General features: G+C 36.4%; 1 protein-coding gene across 2 annotated transcripts in view; it reads left to right on the forward strand.

Annotated features, from left to right (window-relative positions):
• The first annotated feature begins 889 nt into the window (after window positions 1-889).
• Window positions 890-24,977, forward strand: part of LOC146004629 (uncharacterized) — a 38,189-nt gene continuing 14,101 nt past the window's right edge. The window contains exons 1-3 of one of the 2 annotated variants that reach the window (XM_083143519.1): window positions 893-975; window positions 10,692-10,810; window positions 16,217-16,638. In XM_083143519.1, the coding sequence (XP_082999645.1) occupies window positions 16,247-16,638 (392 nt within the window). In that variant the 5' untranslated portion in view covers window positions 893-975; window positions 10,692-10,810; window positions 16,217-16,246. Of the gene's footprint in view, window positions 976-10,691; window positions 10,811-16,216; window positions 16,639-24,977 lie in introns of both variants that reach the window. The other variant, XM_083143520.1, reaches the window with a different exon arrangement.

Here is a 24,977-nt window from a genome sequence, read left to right on the forward strand (position 1 = left end):
CGCTGGACAGCATGTGGAAACATTCTCTAAACAAAACCCTGCGCCTGCGCTTTCGGCTAAAGTGTCCCATAAGTCTGTAAAATAACTGGTTTCACCAGATTCACGAGCCCAGTAATTTTCTTTGAATGCGTTCATTTCGTCAAGACTTTCGGAACGCACCTATTTTCGAATGTCTGGTCACCAACCAATTTTATAAGCAATATTTTTCGCATGGCCTGAGAACAAACACGCAGCTAAACCCTTTCATTTATCTTGCATGTGAGCAGCACGGATATTTCATAGAAGAATGATCATTGCAAAGCATAGCTTTCCTTTTTCCTATCGCTCCGCTCCTTCTTCCATTATTTAACTCGGTACAGATTTGTAAAACTGCTGCACGTGTTCGCTCACCGTGGGCTACCCATGACGCTCGAAGCAGACGACAAACGAGCTCTCCCTAAGGAGTGACGTAGAAACATGGCGGCGGCGTGTTTTCAGCGCAACGTTACCCTCGCAACTTTGGAAGTTCGTTTCTGCCTTAAATTGGACGCAGAGAAACGCGAGAACTTGCAGGGGTCATTTTTCCAGGGTGTAGTTTTTAAAATTGTTGCAAAAAAAATTGAGTGGAAATGTCCATTGTTGTAAAAAAAAATTGAGTGGAAATGTCCATTTGTGATATTTTATTGTGATGTATTGGCGGGTTGCACATTTCAGACATTACAATTGATTTGTGATCCTCAACGTGTGTAAATACGTTATCTTGTGGAACATAGTGCACATTTTTTGGGCAATTGCAGGCCGAAAAGAGGAGGGTTGTATTTTCTGAATGACTTGTGGGATGGGATAATTTGCGACTTCTTATTTTTATGATGGACCGGAAGAAGAGTGTAGTATTCTGTGGAAAAGGACAAGAAGAACTATTGATGTAGGACTTGCTTCTCTTTTCGAGTTTGTAACTTCGACCCGCAATTCAGTGACTGGCCTTGGAAGAAAGAGGTAAGTTACCTTCTGAGGTTAAATCTCAACTATAAACGGCTGTACAGTACTAAATACTTCTTTCCGCGCTCCAGAATTTCTTTCTTTACACTTAGCAACACATAACCTTCATAAGAAAAAAAAATCCTTGCGAAATCGAGGGTGTGAATATAAGATATGTGGGGTAACAGTATGGTATAGTGAAAACACATTTTGGTAACTGTTCAGATTGTTTTATGATTTCTCCTAGCACAACGTCACAAAAAGACTAATGATCGTAGTATTTTTGAAATCATGGTCACACGATATTTGAACCTTCCTTAAAGTAGTGAGCGCTGTTTGGACTCGAAAAAAGTTGTTTATGTTGGAAAAAACCTTGAAAATTACTTACGCACTTCTCATGGACAAGATATGGTAAGAGTCTAGTTTACGTCCTTTTCCTAAGGAATACGTGTCATATATCGTTGGAAAGGTTATGGTAACATTATCGTATGGGTAAAACGGATTCCTTCAAATTTACAGGAGAAAGTACTTACGGAAATCATTTTCTTGAGCGTTTTGGAAGTTCCTGAATGTAGATTTGATCCATTTTAATGTGAATGCGTGTTGTTTTCTGCGAAAATCTCTGTCCGACACGCTGTTTCTGCTCACGCCATTTGCTTTTTGCATGAGAGTGCAATGTTCCGTGTGTTAAGACGATGCAACCCCGTAGCCAGTGTTTCAGCCTCGCCGTGTTTTCACTAGAACCACCTGTCGAGTTCGGAACAAGCCATTTTTCCCCGAATGGGTGTCACTTATCGCACAACATTGTAGCAACATTGTGTTCCGACGTCACAGGAGAAAGCTGTTTTTACAATTTTTCTTTGTATTTATGCTAATGGAACCTAACCTAACAGGCCTAACCTAACCACGTAGGCATTCCTCGTCTGACGTCAATATTCAAGGTTGCAAGGAAGAGAATTAACGAATTACGAAAGAAAGATGGTTCCGACCCGAATGGGTGTCACTTATCGCACAACACTGTAGCAACATTGTGTTCTGACGTAACGGGAAAGATCTTTTTCATGTTAGGCAATACAAGCTAACGCGTCTCTTAGCGAAAATAATATTTTTTTCTTTGTATCTATGCTAATGGAACCTAACCCAACAGGCCTAACCTAACCACGTAGGCATTCCTCGTCTGACGTCAATATTCAAGGTTGCAAGATGGTTGTGCGTAAAGGAAGAGCATTAACCAATTTCGAAAGAAAGATGGTTCCGAATTGCTGTGTATGGACAATGAACGTGGTAAATCGCAAGGTTATTTTACAAGTTCTACACGTAAATGCGACGTATTAGCATAATTTCAAATAGGGGCACGAAAGTAGATATTTTCCGGTGAACGAGGTTGCACCACTGCATAAATCGACAAAACACTCTCACAACGCCCCCTAAACCAGTATGCTATCACGGTCATAATGTGTTACAGATTCGAAACAACAAGTAACAGTAAGTACTCGTAAATAGAGAAAATAAACATTATCTTAGTTAGAAATGCATTATTTCGCCTTAAGAAATGTTCTACAACGCGTTAGCAATGTAAAGAAGTCCGAAATATATGATTCGTAGGTGTTTCACCCATACGATAATAGTACCAAGGTTATTTTATAAGGAATTCAACAAAGTAAAGGTAAATATGCGATAACGCCCGGACACCTTTCACTCATTTATTTCCTTAATTTTACCACTGGTACTTAACTATTTTGCCTTGCGGAACATTCTTTAAGGTGAAGTTATGCTTTTTTTCCATAAAATACTGTAAACTTTTCATATTACGATTGATTATTTGTCTTACTTGTTCCGCTCCTGTAATAGACAATATGGCGTGCACTCGTAATGGATCATCGTGCCAGCTTCTGTTTTGTCGATTTTCAGTGCGCAAGCAGTGTTTCAAACCTTCATGATGGAAAATTACGTACTACTTCGATTTTTTTTTTTTCATGTTTACCTCCACAAACAATGCACGTTAGCCCCAAAAACCATCCACGAGTAGCCCCACAAACCATTGACATTAGCCCCAAAATCCATCCATGGGTAGCCCCACAAACCATTGACGTTAGCCCCACAAACCATTCACATAAGGTTAGGTTAGGCCTGTTAAATTAGGTTCCATTAGCACTCATTTCACCCCTAAATTCATCCAAAAAAGAAAGTGCGGCAAAAATAGAAATTTTCGTAAAAGGAAGGCACGTTTGGAAACACTACAGAGATCGCGTGACTTTCAACGCTCTCGCCATCTGCACGCACACAATGGAAACAACGGCATAATGTGGCAGGAATGCCAATTTCTTACGTAAAAAGTGATTAATTCTTGTTTGGCAGCATTAAACTACGAAGTTTTTACTTTCCGTGAAAGAAAATACCTCCAAGAACGTCCAGAATGCTAAAGAAACTAATTTCAGTAAGTACTTTCTCCTGTAAATTTGAAGAAATCCGTCCGGGCGATATCGCATATTTACCAAAGTAAATCCCAAGGCGAGGAAAAATTTCCTGGGTGAGAAAATCGAGAAAAACCGATGTTGTCCGGATATGCGTGATTGAACGTACTGAGGACATTTTTCGATAATGAAGCACATATTTAGGGGTGAAATGAGTGCTAATGGAACCTAACCTAACAGGCCTAACCTAACTTCGTAGGCATACCTCGTTCCCGTGAATGTTTAGTGACAAAGTGTAAAAAGAAAAACTTACTTACTCTACGGATGCCAGAGCGCCGGCTGTCTGCTAGCACGGTTTTGTAAACGGGCAAGAAGGAGTGCGCAAGAAAGACGTAAACGGGTAAGAAGGAGTGGGCAAGAAGGACGTAATCTAGACTCTAGCCCAAGATGTTGGTACTTGTTTACTATCCTTCAGACACATTTATTTATTTTTACAGAAGAAACTACTTACCGTAATAAGTTCCTGTAGCATTGTCGAACATCGGGAAGGTGTTTTGCGTGATGTGGGAATGTTTCATAGCTGAAATTCATGTTGTTCGTTGAAAATTAATTCTCCGACTGAGAATAGCTAGCCCCACGAACCATTGGCGCATGGATAGGTTACTTCTGTTAGGTTAGGAAACAGTTAAAATTTGGTGTCGTGTTAGTATCAGGATCTAGAAATTGGAAATAATTGCGAACCATTGGCGCTAGCCCCACAAACCATTGGCGCGTGGTTAGGTTATTTCTGTTAGGTAAGTAAATATAGTTCAAATTTCATCAAAACAACGTTGATACACCTTCAGGAATGTTCCGCGAAGCAGATACGTAAGTACGAATGTCAAAAATTGACGAAACGAAAAAATTAGAGGTGTTCGAAGGATAGTAAATTTTTACCGTGATTGCTTCTTTGCGTTTGCGGTGCGCGATCGTGGTGCGGCACCCGGCATCTCTTCAGGTAAGTACCTTTTTCTTTTTACACTTTCTGTTCACAATAGCCCCACTATCCATTCACGTGGTCGAGGTATGCCTACGAGGTTAGGTTAGGTTCCATTAGCACTCTTTTCACCCCTAAATATGTGCTTCATCATCTAAAAAATTCCTCAGTACGTTCAATTGCGCGTATCCGGACAACATTGGTTATTCTCGATTTACTCCTTCAGGAAATTTTTGCTCGCTTTGGGATTCCTTATAAAATAAGCTTTCCAACGATATATGACACGTATTCCTTAGGAAAAGGACGTAAACTAGAGTCTTACCTTACATTGGAAAAAAAACCGCTCACACATCATCTTGTCAAACTTCCGCGTAGTTGCTACACTGTGAGGGGGTTACATAACCGAACGCATGGAACATTTGATTCACGTAGTCGACAGTAATAATAATAGGCCGCGGTGGCTCAGTCGGTAACGCATCTGACTACCATTCTAAAGGTCCCGGGTTCGATCCCCGGCCGGTTCAAATCCGGGAACTTTTCTAACGGTGGAAGCGGCCCCGGTGCCCACCCAGCGTCGAATAACATGGGTACCTGGGGGAAACCCTGGGGGGTAAAGGCAGTCAGGGGCGTGATGCTGATCACATCACCCCCACTCACGACCGAATCAAGAAAGTGTGGGGCGTTACCCCCACACCCCCTATATGCCTTCATGGCGTAATGAGCTATCGTACAACGGAGATGCATGATTGACGAAAAATACCTTATTTACAGGCAAAATACGTTGCACGATTCTAATAAACATTTTCCCCGGCTTCAGAAAGTCGCCAAGAACGCAATTCCGTAAGTACTTTCTCGTCTTTTCTCCTGTAAATTTTAAGAAATCCGTCTCCGGCTTATACTATCGTTACCACCAAACCTCACCTGCCTAACCTAACCATGAACAGACATAAATTGAAATCGAACCATGTAAAAATTGCATTCGTAGCATGATGAAATTGCAATAAAACAAAAGGAACTTGGGCCATTTTCTCCCTTTGTTCAACTTATTCGGCTGGTAAATCATGTATTTTTCGACATTCATGTATCGCCGATGCACGATACCTCTTGCAACCATTACCGTCGACTACGTGGATCAAATGTTCCGTGTATTCGATTATATAGAGCAATTCCAGATGTAACGGACTGACACATTAGAAGATTTTCTTCAGCTTTTTAAATTGTTAACCACTTGCCTGATTAACCCGAGTTAACTCGGAATTTGTTTTTGCTTTACATATTATTTACCCGAGTTATCTCGTTAAAATCGTGCAACCGCAGTGCACTTTTCTGCCTACCCGGATAGACTCGTTTGAGCTTTAAAAGGTGTTAATTCCCATTTTGGCCACTAGATGGAAGGCCATCTACCGGATTCCCATGACACTACGTAGTTGTGGTCGTTCTGTGAGTTTAGTGTCAAAACGTACAGAGCGTTTTTGTGTTGTGAATACATTCTGTTCATGTTTTAGTGTTTTCCATCGTGCGAAGAACAACAAGATGAGTAACGATAAGCTTAGACAACAGTATAGAGGAGGAGAAGGAAAAATGGATGTGAGTGGAAGTGATACAACAGTGGACAGTGTGTGTACTGACGGGACAGATACAGATAGTTGTGGTGGTGTACAGTCGCCTTCTAAAATATTTTCTTTGGTATATGATTTGTTGGGAAAGGGGTACTGTTTGACAATGGACAATTATTATAACTCCCCACAACTTGCAGATCTGTTCATTTCGAAAAAGCTGATGTATTTGGAACACTGAAACGCAGTAGGAGAGATGTACCACAGACTCTAAGAACAGCCAAATTGAAGAAAGGCGAAGAAGTAGGGTTGCAATGCGGCAAAGTGACAGTCATGAAATGGAAAGATAAGAAGGATGTGACATTGTTGTCAACCATCCATTCTGTTGAAATGATGACTGTAACACAAAGTCACAAAGCCAAAATTAAACCACGAGTGGTGGTCGATTACAACGACAAAATGGGTGGTGTTGATCAGCATCTTGCTTCATACGCCACACCAACAAAGCGTGGCAAAAAGTATTATAAAAAGATTTTCTTTCATCTGTTGGATCTGTCTCTTTGGAATTCAACATTAAAATGTGAAGACATTTTATTTTCCACAGTTTATATGCTATTTTGAAACATTTGTAGTACTTTCCATGTATGTACGAGTTAACTCGGGTTAATAATTATGGAAGTTTTTTGAATAGTTTGGTAACCTTATTTGACCCCAAAAATAGAATTTCATTACTGTTCCTTAATTGCCGATATCGGTACATTACAAACACACAATAAAAAAAATGTGTAAAATATGGACCACTTTTGGGAAAATAAAGTGTCAGGCAAGTGGTTAATTAGGCATATATGCAATATTAAATTTCCAAAATATCACCATGTTAGATAACAAAAAGAGCCTTTTTAACCCAGTAACAAACTTTCCACAATTTTGTCTGACTATCGAGAAAATAATTAAAAAATGCATGGTAATGGACTGACCCATGTGTCAACCCACCGTTTCAAATTACTGAATGTTTTGATAAAATTCTCTGAAAGTTGGACACTTTAGTACTTCTCTTTTTCAATGATTAATAGTGGAAGGTGGTACAGTAAGACAGGAAAATCTGAATGCTTCAGTTTTATTCAGTGGTTCAGAAAAAAATAAAATAAGCCTGGTAACGGACTGACACCTTCTGAAATATATTCATAAACTCAACAGACTTACATATTCTTACTAAGAAAAATGTTTTTCTTTACTATATAACTGAAATTAGTTAAAGTAACACTAAAAACTACTAACAATAAGTAACACTAAAACTATTTAAACACTGTACAAAGGAAATAAGGTATATAAATTGTGCTAATACTGTATGACAATGTTACACTTCTTGCTTCTTAAAATCCTTAAATTGTTTTTCTATTTCTCTTAAATGTGGAATTTCACAAGGACCAGCACCCTTCAATTCAACTGGACCATAAAATGAAAACTTCTTGTTTAGTTTCTATATCATTAGGTCGTGGCCAGAAAAAGCTGTTAACTGAAAGATATTTCATCATTGTCTATGGTTAATATTCTGTTAATATAAAATGTCTGATCATAAAATACTGCATAATATTTCTCAACTTCCAAAGAACTGTTTTGTAATACTTCGTAACTTCCAGAACGCTGATTTTTCAAGAAGGAATGAACAAATTTCTCAGTTGATCCTGTATAGTTGGAGCATTCAATGACATTTTTAGAGATGACTTTGAAAAGGTGAATATTGTGTGTGTTTGGAATTTGTTGAATATTAAGCCAGTGTTCATCTAGTGTTGCTTTCACGTCTTCTATGTTGAAAATTGGGATTTCTGCTACTACAATTTTTGTCTTCTTTTCTTGAAGGAATGTGATAAATTCATGTGCACAGTGAACTGAAGTCTTCCCAGTCATTACATCTTCCCTCGCCATCCTCTTTACTTCTCCCCCAATTGCATCTACAGCCCCTTTACCATGGGAAGTTGAAAAAAAAACCCACTCAATGTTGTTTGTTCCTGCTGTAAAAAAAGATGTGATGTTACATAAAGTGTACCTTTGCTTAAACTGTGAAGCTGCGCCATCTGAGAAAATATGAAGACTGGAAATTGGTAATCCAAGATTCTTTTTGAAGATAATCTAAAATATACTGTAAATATACATGTACACTGTATTTATCATGATTAAGGCAGTCAGATACACTAGCAAAATACTTCTTTTGTGATGTAGTTCCATCGTGAAACCAAGTTACAGCTGTAAAAACGGTAATTTGTTTATTGCTCCAATGGGAAGATTGGATTTCATCCTGTTCCTTGCATAGTTCTCAGAAAAGTCAATTTGTAAGACATCTTCTTCTTCATTAAGTTTTGAATCCTTCCCTGGAAAGCCATCTGCTGTTTACGTTTTATGAAAGTATGATGCAGAAAGTGTGGATTTTTTCCTGACAGAGACTTAAAACAATCTTGGGCAGTTCCAGTCTTTTCAGTTTTCTCAACACTGTTAGTAGTATTTCCCCACTCATACCACTTACAGAACTCTGAATGATCTGTTTCGCTTTTATCACTATCTGTTATGGAATTTAAGTCTGGACATATTTTGCATTTGCCAGTCATACAAGGTTCATTATCTTGACTACATCCTATCTGGTCTATAAATGGCATGGCCGAAATTCTGTAGAAAGATGTATACCTGAAGAATGGAGGGCGATTAATAACAATTTAATGTTTTCATGTGTCATGCAAACACAAACATTTTGAGGTATATTTCGTAAAAGAAACACAAACTTGGGCCTGCAATCAGCAAAAGTTGAAAAACTTATTTTTATCTCAGCATGCTTCAAGCAAAATATTGCATATGTTTCCTGAAGGGTTGTAAGTAAGTACCAAATGATTGATGTGATGAATACACTTTTGTCGGTGTTTCAATGACAGGTGTTGGTGTTTCAGGAGGAACAGCGGCAGTAGTTTCTCTTTTCCTGTCTTTCCTTCCGTTTGTATTCACGGTTTTTCTTCTTAAGCTGCTGTTTACCTCTCTCACTAAGTGCACTTCTTTTTATTTTTTGTCTTTCAGCATCTTTTCTCTTTACTTCTTCATAACAAGTCTTTTTTTTTCATACACTGTCTATAATTCCGCTGCTTCTCAACATTGATTAATCTTGCTTAATCTTAGCATCTCAAAACAAAAGAAAATATATTCTGTTAAAATATATTTAAGTATGATTTGTACAATAAAAATTATTTTATAATATATCTAACTTTATTTTATTTTTTTATAAAAATCATTTTGAGTAATGAAAGTTCAAGCAGGACTGTCAGATAGCATGTATGAAAGTTTTTTAATATTTTATATAACTTCTCCTTATAATGTCAGTCCGTTACCTACATATAATACCCTAATGCCTTAAGACATAACTGTGAAATTTTTTTGTCTGAGTAGTCTGGGTAAACCTAACACAGGATATAAAGTTTTATGAAATTGTCACTTTGGATTTTCTTATAAATAAACTTTTTCAAATATTTTGGTAACGGACTGACACTACCGCTTAACAAAGTTTAGCATGCATTACTTCTTCATACATGATATTTTCAGTATACAGTTTCTGTGCAAAATAATGTTATTTTTATGCACATTCTAGTAATATAATTAACTTTCAGGTAGATAGGTTTCTGAATGATTTTATAGGTGTTGAAATAAAACCATTTTTTATACAATGCGAACTCTGACTAGCAGTACCATCATATTTTTTTATACTGCAGCTGCAAAAATCAGTTACATTAGGAAATAATTATACTACATTAATCTACATGAAGTTTTCTTTCCAACAAGGTATAATATATGCTACTTGGTTACACTTTGATTTTCACACCAGGTTGACAATTTTCTGGAACGCTCTATAGCAAGCACGTGGTTGTTTTACAAGATGACGTGTGAACTGTTTTTTTCTTTTCTTTTTCCCAATTTAATTTTCTATGTTTGCCTAACGTAACTGAACCTAAGCTAACCTTCCATAAATGGTTTGTGGATCAATTTTTGCTTAAAACCCTTCTGTGAATAGTTTGTGCGGCATTTTTCGGTTAATAAGTTTGGAAACACTGCATATCAGCTGACGATAGACAACGTGAGTCAAGATTTGTTTGCCATATTGTGTGTAACGAAAGCAAATTAGCAACGAACAATAAATACTTGTAATGTGAAAAATTACACTTTTTCAGTGAAAAAAGCAAAAAACCCACGTTCAGAAATGTTCCGCTATGCATAACAGGTAAGTACAAATCTAAATAATTAGGAAATAAACGAGTGAAATGTGTTTTTTACTATACCATACTGTTACCGGTATGTGGTTTGTTTAAGTTTGTACTCTCGGTACAGAACATGTACACAGATCCCCGCTTGCTATCTTGAATGAGAGTTGCACTAAATGCCCTCTGCCACATATCAAATAAAAATAAAATCCTCTATTAGAGCGGGCGTGTTTCGGCCCGTGTTGCTAGCTTCACTGAGGGATGTTGCAGATCAGGCTGGCGCATCAGGCTAACATCCTTGAGGGTCGCTCTGACAAACCCTTGTCTGGGTGATTAATACAAAGTAAAGTACTAATGGAATATATGAACATATCCTGATACGTTTTTAACATATCATTTTCTTCTGTAATTTATTACTTTTGTATCACTGAAATCACGTCATACATTTATTAGCATGTAACTTCTTTAATGAAACTGAATTATTTTAAATTTGAACATGATGAAGTCTACATTGTAATTTTGGTTACATGTAAGCCTGTTATATGTATGCACACAGGCCCATACCCAGGGGAGGGGCCATGGGACTCCCTCGAAGCCCAGGATTAGAAATCAAAACTTTTAAAGAGGAGGGACTACAAAGATATTTGAAGAAAAATGCTTAGCTGTCACTAATTTGTAAGTAATATTAGCATGTATTCCAGATTAGAGTAATAATAATTTCATTAGAGAGAATGATAAACAGATAACATACTTCTGTATGTTGGATGATGGTAAAAGATATGCAAAGGGATGTTAACTAATTATTAAATGTTATAGAGCGTAATGTGTTTGTTTGAAGTCGCCGGAAATTTTGACATCAGATTAGTGAATCATAGCAGCTGTAAATTTTACTACTGAATTGTGTTTTCGGTTTTTAGAAATTGAAGAGGGAAATAGAGAACCACTATGGCATTCTAAGCAAATTGGTAACTGTTCCGAATGTTTAATGACTTTTGAAACTTTAATATTAGAAGGGGAATTAGAATACTGAAAAAAGATTGCGAGAGTAATTTCGAAGCTTGGAGAAACTAATTGGTACCATTAAAATCTTTCCTAAGTATTAATTACAGGAGAATTTTCAAATTTAAAGATTCAAAATTTAGCTTACGTGAGATGACGTCCGTGGTTTCAAGTTGACTAGGGGGGTGTAAGAGGTGCTCCTTCTACATAGTGCACCTAATAGTCAGCCTCACTTCCACGTAGTACACCCTGGACTACAGACTAACGAGGCTCTGGCCCCATGGCCAGTATAATTTTGTTTGTGTTTACCTGTGTTTTGTCCTTATTTGTGCTGGGTGCTCCTTTACAGCCTCAGCTTTAAACGAAAGCCTGAAGATTTTATGATTTTAGTTATGCAACGTTAGAGTTGTTATGTGTAACGATATGGGTTGGACCCCGTATAATGTGACGGGTGCAAAATAGCCTTAGTGCTGACGCACCCACAATTTTAAATTCAAGTTGACTAGGATGCTGGTTTTCGTTGATTTTTATTGGATGGTGGAATAGGGTTATGTGCTTAAGTCTAGATATGAGATCAGTTGTTTAAATCATACAGGGTGTTGTTGAATTGCTCTGTAAACCTGACCTAACAGCATTTACAGATAAAAGACCCCTTTGCAACACACACTTGAAGTACATGGCAGCAACTATTCATATCTAAGACAACAGGAAATGAATCGCTGCTCGCAAATGAAGAATCATATTGGAGTATGTGTAAGGGAGAAATCATTATTCAGAAAATACACATTAAGGATTCACTAACACTCTGAAGAATGTGTTACTGGACATAATTAGAAATCAAATCATGTAAAAAATGCCTGTGTGCTATGATAAATTTGGATTTAAGCAATCGGAACTTGGTGCAACAAACCTGTGTAATGTACTCACCAATTCAATTTTGAATTAGAAGGCTACTTCGTTCTATTTTCTAGTACCAATGATTATATTTTTCTTGTGTTTCTAGTTGGGATGAATCATAAAGATGACATTTAATGAGTACTTTTTCATTTTTTACTAAAAACACATTTTTTTTCACATTTACCATGATCGGAGCAATAACTTGAATACCTCCATTACATGACCTGTCCTCTTTTTACATCCAACCTTCATAACTGCTTCCCTAGTATTAGAAATTGTGTACATCTTAATCAGTTGATTTTAATCTTAACAATCTATCAGAGAAACAATTCAACACTCAGTTTTGAACATCAGACTTCAGCTTTCAATCTTTGTCCCAGGGTTTTTTCCTATCCTAAATGCAGAGTTACATTTTGAGTTAGAATTCTCTGTATGAGGCACCTGCAAGGGCATTTGGCTTCCTTTTGTTAAACAATGCTTAGCATTAACCCAGATATGCCTGAAAAAAATTTCTTTAATTTTTCTTGTTTTTTGTGTTTAATGCATTAAGAAAAATCAGATTAATGTAAAAATAGTCTTTATTTTGAAATATCTAGTTTCAACAATGCTCTAGAGGGTGTCCTTTTAAAAGGACAGTAGGCATTAAGGGGTACATTATGTTAGTGTAACGAAGTAATGCACATTTTTAATTCAGCGAAAGTGTTATTTAACATGAAACAAATACATAAGAACATATTCTAATTGTTTGTGTGGTAGCTTACAACCACGCAGACTCAGTTCGGTAAGAAGAGGAATTGTGGTAAAAACATTACCAAAGAAGATATGATAAGGGTGAGACCCAATAGATTGTAAAACATCAGTGTACATGAGCACCACGGATGGGCCAAGATGAAGTAGCCTACTCTGTATTCATCAGGTAGTTTCATTTTTGCACCCTGATATGGCTCCATCCAAACAACATACCCATTACAAGTAGCACCAACCCACAGCTTGTAGCCGTACCTGATTGGTTTGCCGTGAATAAATTGATTGCATCCATGGCGACCATAATATGTAATTTTTTGTAGGGAAGGGGGTAAACAAGACATGTTCCCCATAATGGTGTCATTCTATGAAGGAAACACTCCCTCAATGTGAAGGTACGATTTTCCTGCAATATCTGTATAGTAATAACAAATGACTGTGACTGAAATAAAATTAAATGTGTGAAATACATTCTTTTAGGTTGACATTCATTTTCCAGTGAAGGGAACATAGTCCCCCTCTCCCTGTTGCCCCACCTTTCCCATATCCATGAAAACATTATTTTAATTTGCTTTATTTGTATTTTGAAGCTAGATTCTTAGATTTATATTTTCAGAAGGAATGAAAGAGACATCAATTTTATTTCTGGGTAAGTTAGATCATGTATCCAAGTTCACTTTAAAATTACATATGTGTTGTTGTTGCACCTTTCCCTTTCAATAATAATTCAAATTTTAGTAAACCTTGTTTTCAGTGCAAATGATGAGAATAATCTTTCATCAATTTATTGGTACACTAAGATATGAATGTGATATGCTATCATGTATTTTAGTGAAATCCTTATTGCTTGGTTAACATTGTTGTAAAGTTTCAAAAAGATTGAGTAATTTATAAGGGAGATTGAATTATTGTTCTAAGACAGTACAACAGACAATTGGAGGCTCTGGGAATGGAAGAATGAGGAATCACTGAAAGTTTCATGGGCTATAAAAATTAAAGTAGACAAGTTAGAGACAAAATAATATTGTACGGTGTCACCACCATGGAAGGACTAAATGTGCCAAGTTTCATTTAGATCCGAGATCCAGGGTATCATGGTTTGGTTGAACCGACATGGAATGACCCATGATTATCATGGAGAGAAAGAAAACGAAGTTATTTCCAATGTACACTTGTTAATAATAGTAACAATTCATATGTTGTTTTGTAATTTGAGTATGTCATACCTTTGTATGTATACAAATGATGAAAGGATTCAGAACTGAAATATCATGTACATTTTTGAAGAAGTGGTGTTTTAGTTGCTGCTGCAAATACTAATCTGCAATATACTGCCCAGCTGTCCATTATGCAATACACACTGTGTCCATGATACTTACTAGCTGTTCACTAGATCTATCTTGAACACAGTCTGAAGTTATTTTGCAAGCAGGCAATATGTGATAGATGGTCTTGAGATATGTAAAATTTCAGTAACTGAATCTGTGTGAGAAAAGTATTTCCTGATTTTGACGTAACCCACCATGTGATCTGTGTGTCCTGGAGTAATCTAGCAATAATAAATATATTTCTCAACTTCAAACAATAAGAGAAATATGCTTGAAGAATTCTGAATCAGGCTAAGCAAATCAGTATTAGACCACTTTTCCACGGGCTACAAGGGAGATAAATATATGAAGATACACTATACTTCGCTTATGTGTGTTATGTACTTTTTGTCCCAAGTTAGCATGGATCTGCCACACCCAATATTTCCACAATACAGCTGAGCTACCTAGGCAGTTATTACCTGGCTGAAGTGAATCCCCATTTACCTACTGCCCAAAATTCACAAACCTGGCAACCCTGGCAGATAGGTTGTGTCCATCTACAACTCACCCATCAAAATAATTTCAGCCTTTGTGGACTTCCACCTCCTGTCTCTAGTGAAATCTCTGCCTCCTACCTCTGTGGCAACAACCACATTCTCCATTAAATCAACATCCTTCCTCCATTGACTCCATCCCTTTACACCAACATACCTGACTCCCATGATCTTCGCCCCATGGAGTTCTTCCTCAGCAATATACCGAAAACCCCCATAACCCCAGCACTAACTTCCTGATCCACCTTGTCCTCACATGCAACAATTTCACCTTTGAAGATTGACATGATTATGTCTTTATGGGAAAATTCTAACATATATTCCTGGGGATTCAACCCCTAAAACCTCTCTTCCTCCTCCATTTTGTAGACAACACCTTCATGCTCTCAGCATGTGCAGAACCATCCCTATCTACTTTTCTGGACCAACTGAACACTTTCTTCTCCCTCAAGTTCACCTGGACCCACTGCACCAACCAAATTGCCTTGCTGGATGTGCACATTGAGAGAGGTCATTTGAAAACATCTATTCATGCCAAACCCACGATCCACACGCAATACCTACACTTCTCCAGCTCCCACCCATTCAACACCAAGATAGCAATCACATTCTCTCAAGTTTTCAGGGGACGCCACCTGAATGGTACTCCAAATTTCAGGCATCTTCTCTTTCCATTTCTCCACTGGCGCAAATACAAGTTTTGCATACAATATGAGGAAACCATAGCTTATCCTGATCTCCAAGCTTCACATCAATGTAAGCTACATATGCTGCTTTTAGAAACTCAGAAATAGATTTCTTATCTACTTTCAGTGTGTACTCCCAAAAAATATAGCAACAAACATTGGGATGATTCAAGCAGCTTCATTTTGAAGTAGCCATAACCTCTATATGCTGTTCCATCTGCAGAAATGAAATGAGTGAGAATAGTTGTGAAGCAAAGGCCAACTATACATAAAATAAATGTAAGCAATTTAAATACATAAATTGCCAAAACAATTACAAAAGCTTGTTATGATATCCGGATTCTGCAGGAGAGATCTTTTAAAGAATGGACTAAAATTTTATGCATTTATGCCTATCATATCATATCTCTATAATAAACCAGAGCTGATGCAGTCTATCCAATTCAATTTTCTGATTCAGCACCCTCCAAAACCCCAGGAACAGGACTGAAAACCGAGACAAACACACACAGAGAAAGTTAGGCAGTGCTATCTATACCTTCTAAGGCCCTCAACCTCAGGATCAACAACACCTCGATACAAAAAATATGGGAGAGTGCCTACATATCATCCATGAGTGCAACCACAACCCCATTGCTTGAAAAATGCTATCCAGTCACTTTCCCAACTAAACCCTCCCTAACCATCACTTTACAATTTTACATAGCTTCCATGTCCTCCATCTTTTTCTACCACTGGAGATGCAGCTCATGGCTATGAAAATGTGAATTTTTCCATTGTCTGGTGAGCATTTCCTTTCCCCTTTTTACTTGCTACACACACACACAGGTATCAGTCTTTTGTCTTCTATTTGAGCACCATCTGATGTTTCTGTGTAAATTACATTTTCAGATTGCAAGTGCCTTACCCTCATCAACATAGATGGAGTTTCATGATCACTCTTTGTCCAGCCTACTGAAGGTAGAACCTGACCTCATGAGTTGTTCAATCAAGAGTGAACCAAATGAAGAGTCAACTGAAAACACTTGGCAGCCAGCATCATCATCATCAGTTATTAAATCTGAACCAAAGGAGGTACAAATGAAAGTCAAAGAGCCAGGGGATGCTGTCTTTCACATATACTTGAACTCTGGTGTTCGGATGAATGAATTCTTACAGGAGGATAGTAAAGATTTGGCTACAAGTGATGACATTGCACAGTTTGGTGCTTTTGCATGCAAAAGAGATGAGATTGACAATGTTAACGTAGAGCCTGATGATGTGAAAAGTGAGCTCACTATTGAAGATGAATGTCCATATGCAGAGACAGAAAGGTGAGTGCATGAAGTATTTCACATTAATAGTACCAAGTACCATAATGCTTCCATCATACTTCCTCAAAATTTCCTTGACTTGAATATTTAGTAATTATCAGAATTGCTTCTTGTGTATAGGCATAGTCATGGAGTGAACACTTTCAGTTGTAATTTATTTTACGTCACATTTCTGCCACTTTTGGCTAATCATGAAGATTTGTGATAATAGAGTTACATTGAGGAAGGCATTGTCTGATCCATCATATGATGCGGTGCCCTGGCACTGGTTGAGAGCAACCCTCATTGGATCTTCGTTGCGGTGCCTGCCATGTTTACCGGAAGGAACCCATTTGGATGAATGCCTCTACTACCATGATTCGTGTCTGAACCAGCCAACGTTCCATGGCAAACTAATTACCAGACTTGCATCTGCGTAAGCGTGGGAACCTGCGTTTTGACAGGTTTTCCAAATTATATTGGAAGATACAATATGCCCCACCCTGTACTTTCATGTTACTTAACGATGTTAGATTCGATTATGTTAGGAGTTTCATGTATTTTTGGATTCATGCATGCACATATAATGATATTTTGTTTAAAAGAAATGTGAAAATACTCTTGAATATACTGAGTTGGGTAGGTAAATGCCTGTCACATAGATTCTTTCACATATTCTTTAACATCCTTCAGCATATCACTGAATGATACACTTCTTACAGATGATTGTTTTTACCTGTTTGGGAGTGTTAGATTAAATGGAGTTAAGAAATTCATGTTTTTATGTTTTAATACTGACCACAATTTTGCTTTATGTTGGATTAGGTGTGTTAGGTTTGATTAATTTTGCATTTTGGTTAGGATAGTAATATTTGGTTTTATGGTATTTGCATTTACACTACTTTTTCACTTTTGAGTGTAGAACCAGGTTTAGGGGAGAAAAAAATAGTGCAAATTTTTGGGAATACGTTTCTCCTATGTGGGTCACATTTTGAAACAAATGTTTCTGTTGATTGTGTTTTGTGTACCTTGAAGCAAATGTTAGATCACAAGAGACATCAAAATCTATTGGTTTAAAAGTATTCAATGTTTTATTCTGGGGGATACACTTTGTTACTGGCCCTAAGTTGTTTCCCAAGATTGTAAGATTAAAGGCAAGTGTCAATTGCTTACTAAGATATATCACATAGAAACAGAATTCTGCCGAGATTCAGCATTCCATTTTAGCTTCTACTGCAAACACCTCAATTTTGTCAACAACAACCTTGGAAATGATATTTATAATAGCTTGTAAGCTAATGTTCTGTAGCTACAATTCAAGGTTAGTGTTTGCAAAACTTTACTTTTGTTCCAAATAAATATATAGCAATATTATTTATGTTGTAAACATGTCCAACAGTGTTTTAATCAACAGCAAACTTGTTTTGAATTAATAACACAAGAAAACTGATTTCGTGAGCAGATAGTTTCATGAGAAATCTTGCTATCGTGTCATTCTTTAGAATGAAGGGATCTGAACCAGTTAACTGATGGGGTGATGTAAACTACTCATCATTCATCCTCTTGATGAGACCACTCGTCATTGACATGACGAGTTATTGCTTGGCATGCGAAAGGTACAAATTACACAAAGGAATTAAACTACTGAAAAGACAATGGCAACTCGTTGTGTTTTGTGAACCGTTGAACCTGTATCATGGCTGGGTGTAGGATAATTACCTGTCTAACTGAAGTATCTGAGCTGAATCGAAAATAGTGAAGTCCTCTGTAAGCTTCTCTCTTATGCTGACCAAAGCGTGCTTCCACTATCGACCTCCTGTCTTGCTGACCTCCTCTCTCTACCAACTCAATTCCCAAAGTCCAGTCACTTCCCAGCTTGTCTCACCTCTATATTCCCTGGCCATCGAGCTCTTCCTCGATGCCGAATCGCCGAATCGTGTTTATTATAATTGCTACCATGCAAACCGCTGACACCAAACCCAGAAGTGTTACCTGTTTCCTGAATGCTCAGGAGGTTTGCATGGCACAACACAATGCATTGTAAACATGCCTAAGAGGCTTGAGACAGCTGAGAAAAACAAGTGAATGCCCTGGTCAACATGAAGCGTTCAGAGAGACTTAATAAAATAAACATACAATCTTAGGGATTGATACGTTCGCGCCTCCTAGGAAAAATTTTCTCCTTTGAAAATTTAAAAGTCAAATCGCAAAGCTTGACATGACTCAGGTTCGCCAATTCCATATATTTTCTTAAAAAACCCAAATATACAAAAGAAATACACCATAACTGTCTGTTGTTTACTGCATCCTGAAGGAAAGAAATTTTTCATTCCCTAAACTTTATAATGAATAATACCCTTAATACTAACAAATTCGTATGTTTATACGATGTAAAAAACAATAATATATACTATTATAAGACTAGAAATCACAAAAGTTCATGTCGTTAAGCGAGAAAACTCTTAATGTATCACATGTGCGTGTACGTAATGTGTATTATGTATAATTGCTCATCAACCTGCTCCTAGTCAAGAGTCTGTGATGCCTCGCCACGCGGTAACGACTCTGTGTCTCCCGCGAGGCCAACGGCTGGAGCGTCTTGCAAGATGGAAGGGAATTCACAATGTTTATTTATATTGCCACTTGATATAGACTCTTCAAATAAATAAAAAAAAAACCTTAAAAAGGTGCACAAGTAAGTACACGTAAGTAAGCATGTAAAACATTGTCACTTCTCACTGTTTTGTCCGTGTGAAAACCTGATCATATCAAAGTGCGTATGTTTTACGAACTACGTAGCACTGCACTCCTAACATCGCCAAATATATAAACTTGCATGGCTGTGTTGCACATTCCAATGTATTATTATACAATATTCAAATGCATATAGTGAGTTACACTGAAAACTGTCGCTGGTAAAACTTAATTATAGCGTTCAATTTTCTTTTCTACGTTTAAACTGTACACTGTATACACATCTATGGCGTGGTGAATACCTTTGTATGACTGCACACAAAATTAATAATCTTCCAAGTGACAAAACTATGTGCTTGAATTTAAATATCAAATAAATGTTCTGCGAACAAATGTGTCGCTTTCAATATTCCATGTTGGTGAGAAGAGGGAAAAAAAATAACAATAATACCTGCATGCGACAAACATATGCATAAAATATTGTCACTAAAGCATGCTTTCTAAAATGTTCGAAAGTGCTGGAGTTATGTTTTTTATTGCTTGCATGTCCGTTTATTATTCAAAGTGCAAAATTTCATCTTAAAAAAAAATTATGCACTAATTGCACTGGTCAATTGACACCACTGGTGCTTGTCGCTTCCTTGTAGTATAATATAAACTTGAATGCATATAAAACTGGTTCTCATGCATGGCACAAAACTGACAATGTGTATAAGGGTTATGGAAAAGTATTGTTTCCCATAATGCATGTTAAATAACCAAATAAATACACATGATAGGAGCTCACATGTATATGTGTAGAAACACTGTAGCACAATTCTGTAATTATTGTTTGTGACCAGAACTGCTGTTTGTAGAAAGTACGTTTTCTACGCTTCTTCTTCTTTCTGGATTGCTTGTCGTCTTGACTGCATGGGGCAATGTAAAAAAATGTGGTAAATTACCCGTAGAACTTGGGAGATGGGGAAAAGTTGTTGTTAGAACTGCAAACAGTGTTGAGGGAAATTCTGTCTAGCTCCATCACTAGGTGTTGTTGATAATGTATAGTCCGCTATACTGGGAAATGTATGGTTGACTACATCCTTCCTGTAAAAGGTAGTCTCCGTGTAGTAATTAGAAATGTCTGCATGTCTCCCTCAAATTGGTGGTGACGAGTCTCTTCTTGAAATAGTACTTAAAATGTCTGCATGTCACCCTCGTAGAATGATACTCAGTCTTTCTGCCTGGTAATAGTAGACTGCCTGCGGATGTCCGTCATGAAAAATGCCCATGGATGGTTTAGGCATTGCTTGTCCATGGTGCTCCGTATAGACAGGTTAGGTTAAAAGGAAAAATTATGACAAAGAAAGGAAATTGCAATAGGATGGGTATATATAATTCAAGTATGCATGTACACAAAACCAACTTATTTCCACTGCCTTTTCTTTAAAATCAAATTAAATTGTCTCATCAAAATAAAATAAATAGATAAAATAATTGCCATAACTCTTTGAAAATAAATAAGGAAAATATAAATAAAATATCCAACTGTAATTAAAATATTAATGTACATGATTAATGTGTTGCCTTAACCTATTAATTATTACTGCGCTGCTCTAAATGAATCTGTTTCGCAAGCTGATGATGCTTATAAAAATAATATCCTAGGGTTGCGGTTAATAACACATTCCAAATAACAAAAACTAATATAGACATGGGCAAAGGGTTTAAAACTAATTCTTGAAATGAGATGTTCTTACTAATTGATTGATTAAGTTGCTTTAAAGCAAGTTGAAGCGGAGTCCATTGGGGAATAGTGAAATCAGATAAATTCTTGGGAATATTAGGTAGTAACTCAATTTCCTGCATTTTGACTTGTTCGAAAGCTAAAATTCTTGTGTGTAAAATTTGTTGATCCACAATAATTTGCGAAAAATCCTGATAATTAAAAAATAAAGATTGGCCTTCGGTAAGCTGAACTGATCTGTGCGTGTTCAAATTATTATTCAAATTCTGAATCACAATAAATTGACCTGAACCTGATATTAAAATACCATTGCGTGTTCTAATAAACTGAAATAATTTATTGTCAGTAATAGACTTCACTCCAAAATTACAAAATGTAGAATTAATAAACAAAGATAAGTGTTGCAAGCATGTTCTAAAGTCTGTTGAAAATTATAAAATAAATTATGTTGTGAACCCTTAAAATAAGTATACAAAATTTGTGTTGCGCAAAGCAAGCTATTAGTATCTAAAAGGTTGCTTTGACAAGCCTCTAATGGCCTCCTAATAAACGATAGGCCGGTGCAATTTGCCGTGGTTCATTAATATGCAATGTAAAACAAAAAAATCAGTAAAAGCTACTTCTGACTTTTGTTGAAACTCCAGGTGGTAACAAATAAAGCATCAGGGAATTAAAAAAGTGAAATTCAAATTTTAAACACAATAAGAATAATGAAAAACTTTCTCAATTTCAAATTTCCTTTAAACAAAAGAAATTTATCCACTCAAAACTTCTTGAGTCCGCCGTATACCTCAAATCACTTGGCCGTGTAAACAGACCTGCCGCGGAAAAGTATACTTGACCCATATAAGAATAGTGTGTCAATTCCTTAGGTATGTTTAAACAAAATAAATATAGAATAGTTATGCAATATATTAAAATATAAATACAAATTAATAGTTATTACCTACTGTACTAACATTAACATGAAGTTAATCAGTAAGAAGTAATGAATTTATTGCTGCATTGTCGAATAAGGTGCAAATTGGGTAAGTGAGCTAAATTTCCTAATAATAATTATTAATAATAATAATAAATTCTCAAATTCTAACATTTGTGGCAAACCACACTGTTTAAATTTGGAAAGGCTAACGATGCCGTGGCGACTTTTGCTGCACATGCCTGTGCCAATCACCGAGGCTTAGCCTGGCATGTTGCTAATAATCTTGATTACTCTAAGTGCATAAAGTGCTAAAATTGCCCTTTTGTAGAAATTTCCCTGATTTTTTCGAAATTTTGTTTATGTCTATCCTGATCCTGATGAAAAAAAAAAATACGTCGATTTCCCAAAAAATTTACTTACTATAAATATCTCTATGAAAAACGGGAAAATTTGGCGAGAAAAACGCAAAAAAAAAAATATTTCGTCTTGTTGTTCCTTTGAAAATTATTAGTCGTGATTAGTCTGAAGTGCATAAATGCGACGTTTTACGGAAAAAAAAATTGTCTATATAGAACAAAATATCCCTAACATTGTTTACATAACGTTCTATCGTAAAAATCAAATTCTGATGGCTATATGCATAACTAAACTGTTCCCATAAAATTTTAATGAATGAACGCCCCTGGTTGTTGTAATCTCCATGCTAAGTGTTTTCTAAGCTTCCAGCGTGTTCAAAGTACTCGGGAGAGAGCTTCAGTGCGGAGAAAGGAATTTGCTGATACCAGACAATCTAAATTGTGCAAAGTTGCATTAGTGGTCGCTGGACGCAACTGAAAATTTCTCTATGGCGACAACGAGAGCTCTTGCAAGTTCGCTGCCGTGATCGGCGACTTCGGGTACGTTCGGGGAGCGGTCGGAGAGGTGGAGGGGAAAAAGTCGCTGCTCCAGGCAGCGGGCAAAGGAACAGAGGAAGAAAATGCAAGCTCTGATTCGCTGACCACCAGCATGACGCGTTAAAGTTTACAAAACTTTAACTTACTACAAACAAGGTTTAGTAAGCGCTGCGGGAGTTCGAAATAAAGTCAAGGACTTTTGAAATGACGTAATAAATGGGATAGAAAGAGAAAAAACTTCGTTGCGCTTGCGACAGCGTGTTTACTTGAACACTTCCGCGCTCGTAAAATAACAGCAATTGGGAAGCTGTTAGCAAACTAAATGACTAATAAACCTTGCATAAGGTACAATCAAACGTAAAAAATGAATTATACTTAAAATTTAAAACGTAATTAATATAACATTTCTAGGCGAACATGAAGTCGTAGAAAATATGGTCTGTAAACGATACAACAGGTTCGAGAACCTGAGAATTTGGTTTACTTTCTGCTTTAAAAGTAACACTTGAAACTTTCTCGGCTTTTACTGGTGACTGATTCGCAAATAACTCTTTAATTTTTACAGCTGGCTGAACACAGGGTGAAATAGGCAATTCACTTTCCATTTTGCGACTGTTTTGAACAAAATTAGGACCCTTGCTTACGGCAAATGTCTGAACTCTATCTTTAACGGATAAAATATTCTTCGGCAAATCTATACTGTCGTCTTTAGTGACTAAACTATTTCTGGATACGTCTTGAACTTCTTGTTATACCCTAGGTTGAATAATAATGGACTGAGGCAGTGGAGGGGGAATTGGCGAGCGACTCGTTTTCAATGGTACCACTTCAACAATCGGTGCGACATCGTCGTAAATCTGACCAATGGGCGGTGAATCATTATTAAGTTTGCTTAACTGTAACTCGTTGGTACACTCATGGTCATAAGTAATAGATTTCTTGCGCTGACATTGAAAATAACAGATTATGAAAATTATAAAAATACTAATAATAAATGTTGTTAATAATAAAATTGTAATTATATTATAAGGATAGTCAAAGGACTTGTTCAACAGATAAATAAAATGAGAAGCTTTTACGTATGGAAGAAATCCGTTTAAAATAACTAAAATCGCAATGATTTTCATGTTGCTTAGGCAATCAAAACAAACAGTTCTTCAGAGCTAATACGTACTTTAAGCTTGCCTAGTCTAAGTAGTAGATATTTTAACTCAACTTTTAATTATTTCTGACTCTAGGCTCAATTTATCTGCGTAATGTATTTATTTATTTATTCTCTAAATTTATTAGCACTGTTTGACTTATCTTATTTTGAATTTTACTGCAAACTTATCTTATTTAATTTCAGGTGTTAACTTTACGTTTAAATTCTTTGAAATCAATCGAACCGTAAAAAATTGAGACTGATTTACTCCTGACTACCTGAAATAAAATAATAATTATTATTTATGCGATCTTTAAATGCATTAAAATACTAACATCACTAAAACTTGAAGAATCTTTAATTCTCTCTACTCATTCTAAAATATGCTTAGCATATTATTGTGGCAAAGCTTTAAACTAAAACCGTTGTGGTTTAATCATAATCATTCTGCGATGGCAGAATGGATTTCCAGGATTTTGGTCATGATCCAATATCCGAAGGAAAATACTTGTTAGTGGAGCGCAATAAAATGTTGACGTCGACGTCTACATATTCATATAATATAAATATTCTCATAACTGGCGCTTAAAATAAACTTTGCTAATATAATCATATACCTTCTTCTGAAGAGTAACTATAAAATTCTAGTGATGTATTCGCTGAGCTAGTATTATTACATACTGCAAAAAAAACTTTTGTGCGTAAAGCACATTATTAAATAATAAGTCTGCTTTTAATTGTTAATATTATTAGTGCTATTTTATTATAAATTATTATTATATCACGCGAGTGGATTTAAAATATTAGACCTGTTTCACTTTAATAAATGCCGTAACTCAGAGCAAACTTGCAATATTTATATTTAAACTTTTAAAACAATCTGCATTTTAAAGTTTTTAACATTCGAAGCTACAACGTGCTAAGGATAAATATTCAACTGTTGGCTGTGCCTAACTTTGCTTAAAGCATATAAGTATATGT

Source organism: Lepisma saccharinum, chromosome 22 (assembly GCF_977018435.1).
Source record: "Lepisma saccharinum chromosome 22, izLepSacc3.1, whole genome shotgun sequence".
NCBI lineage: Eukaryota > Metazoa > Arthropoda > Insecta > Zygentoma > Lepismatidae > Lepisma > Lepisma saccharinum.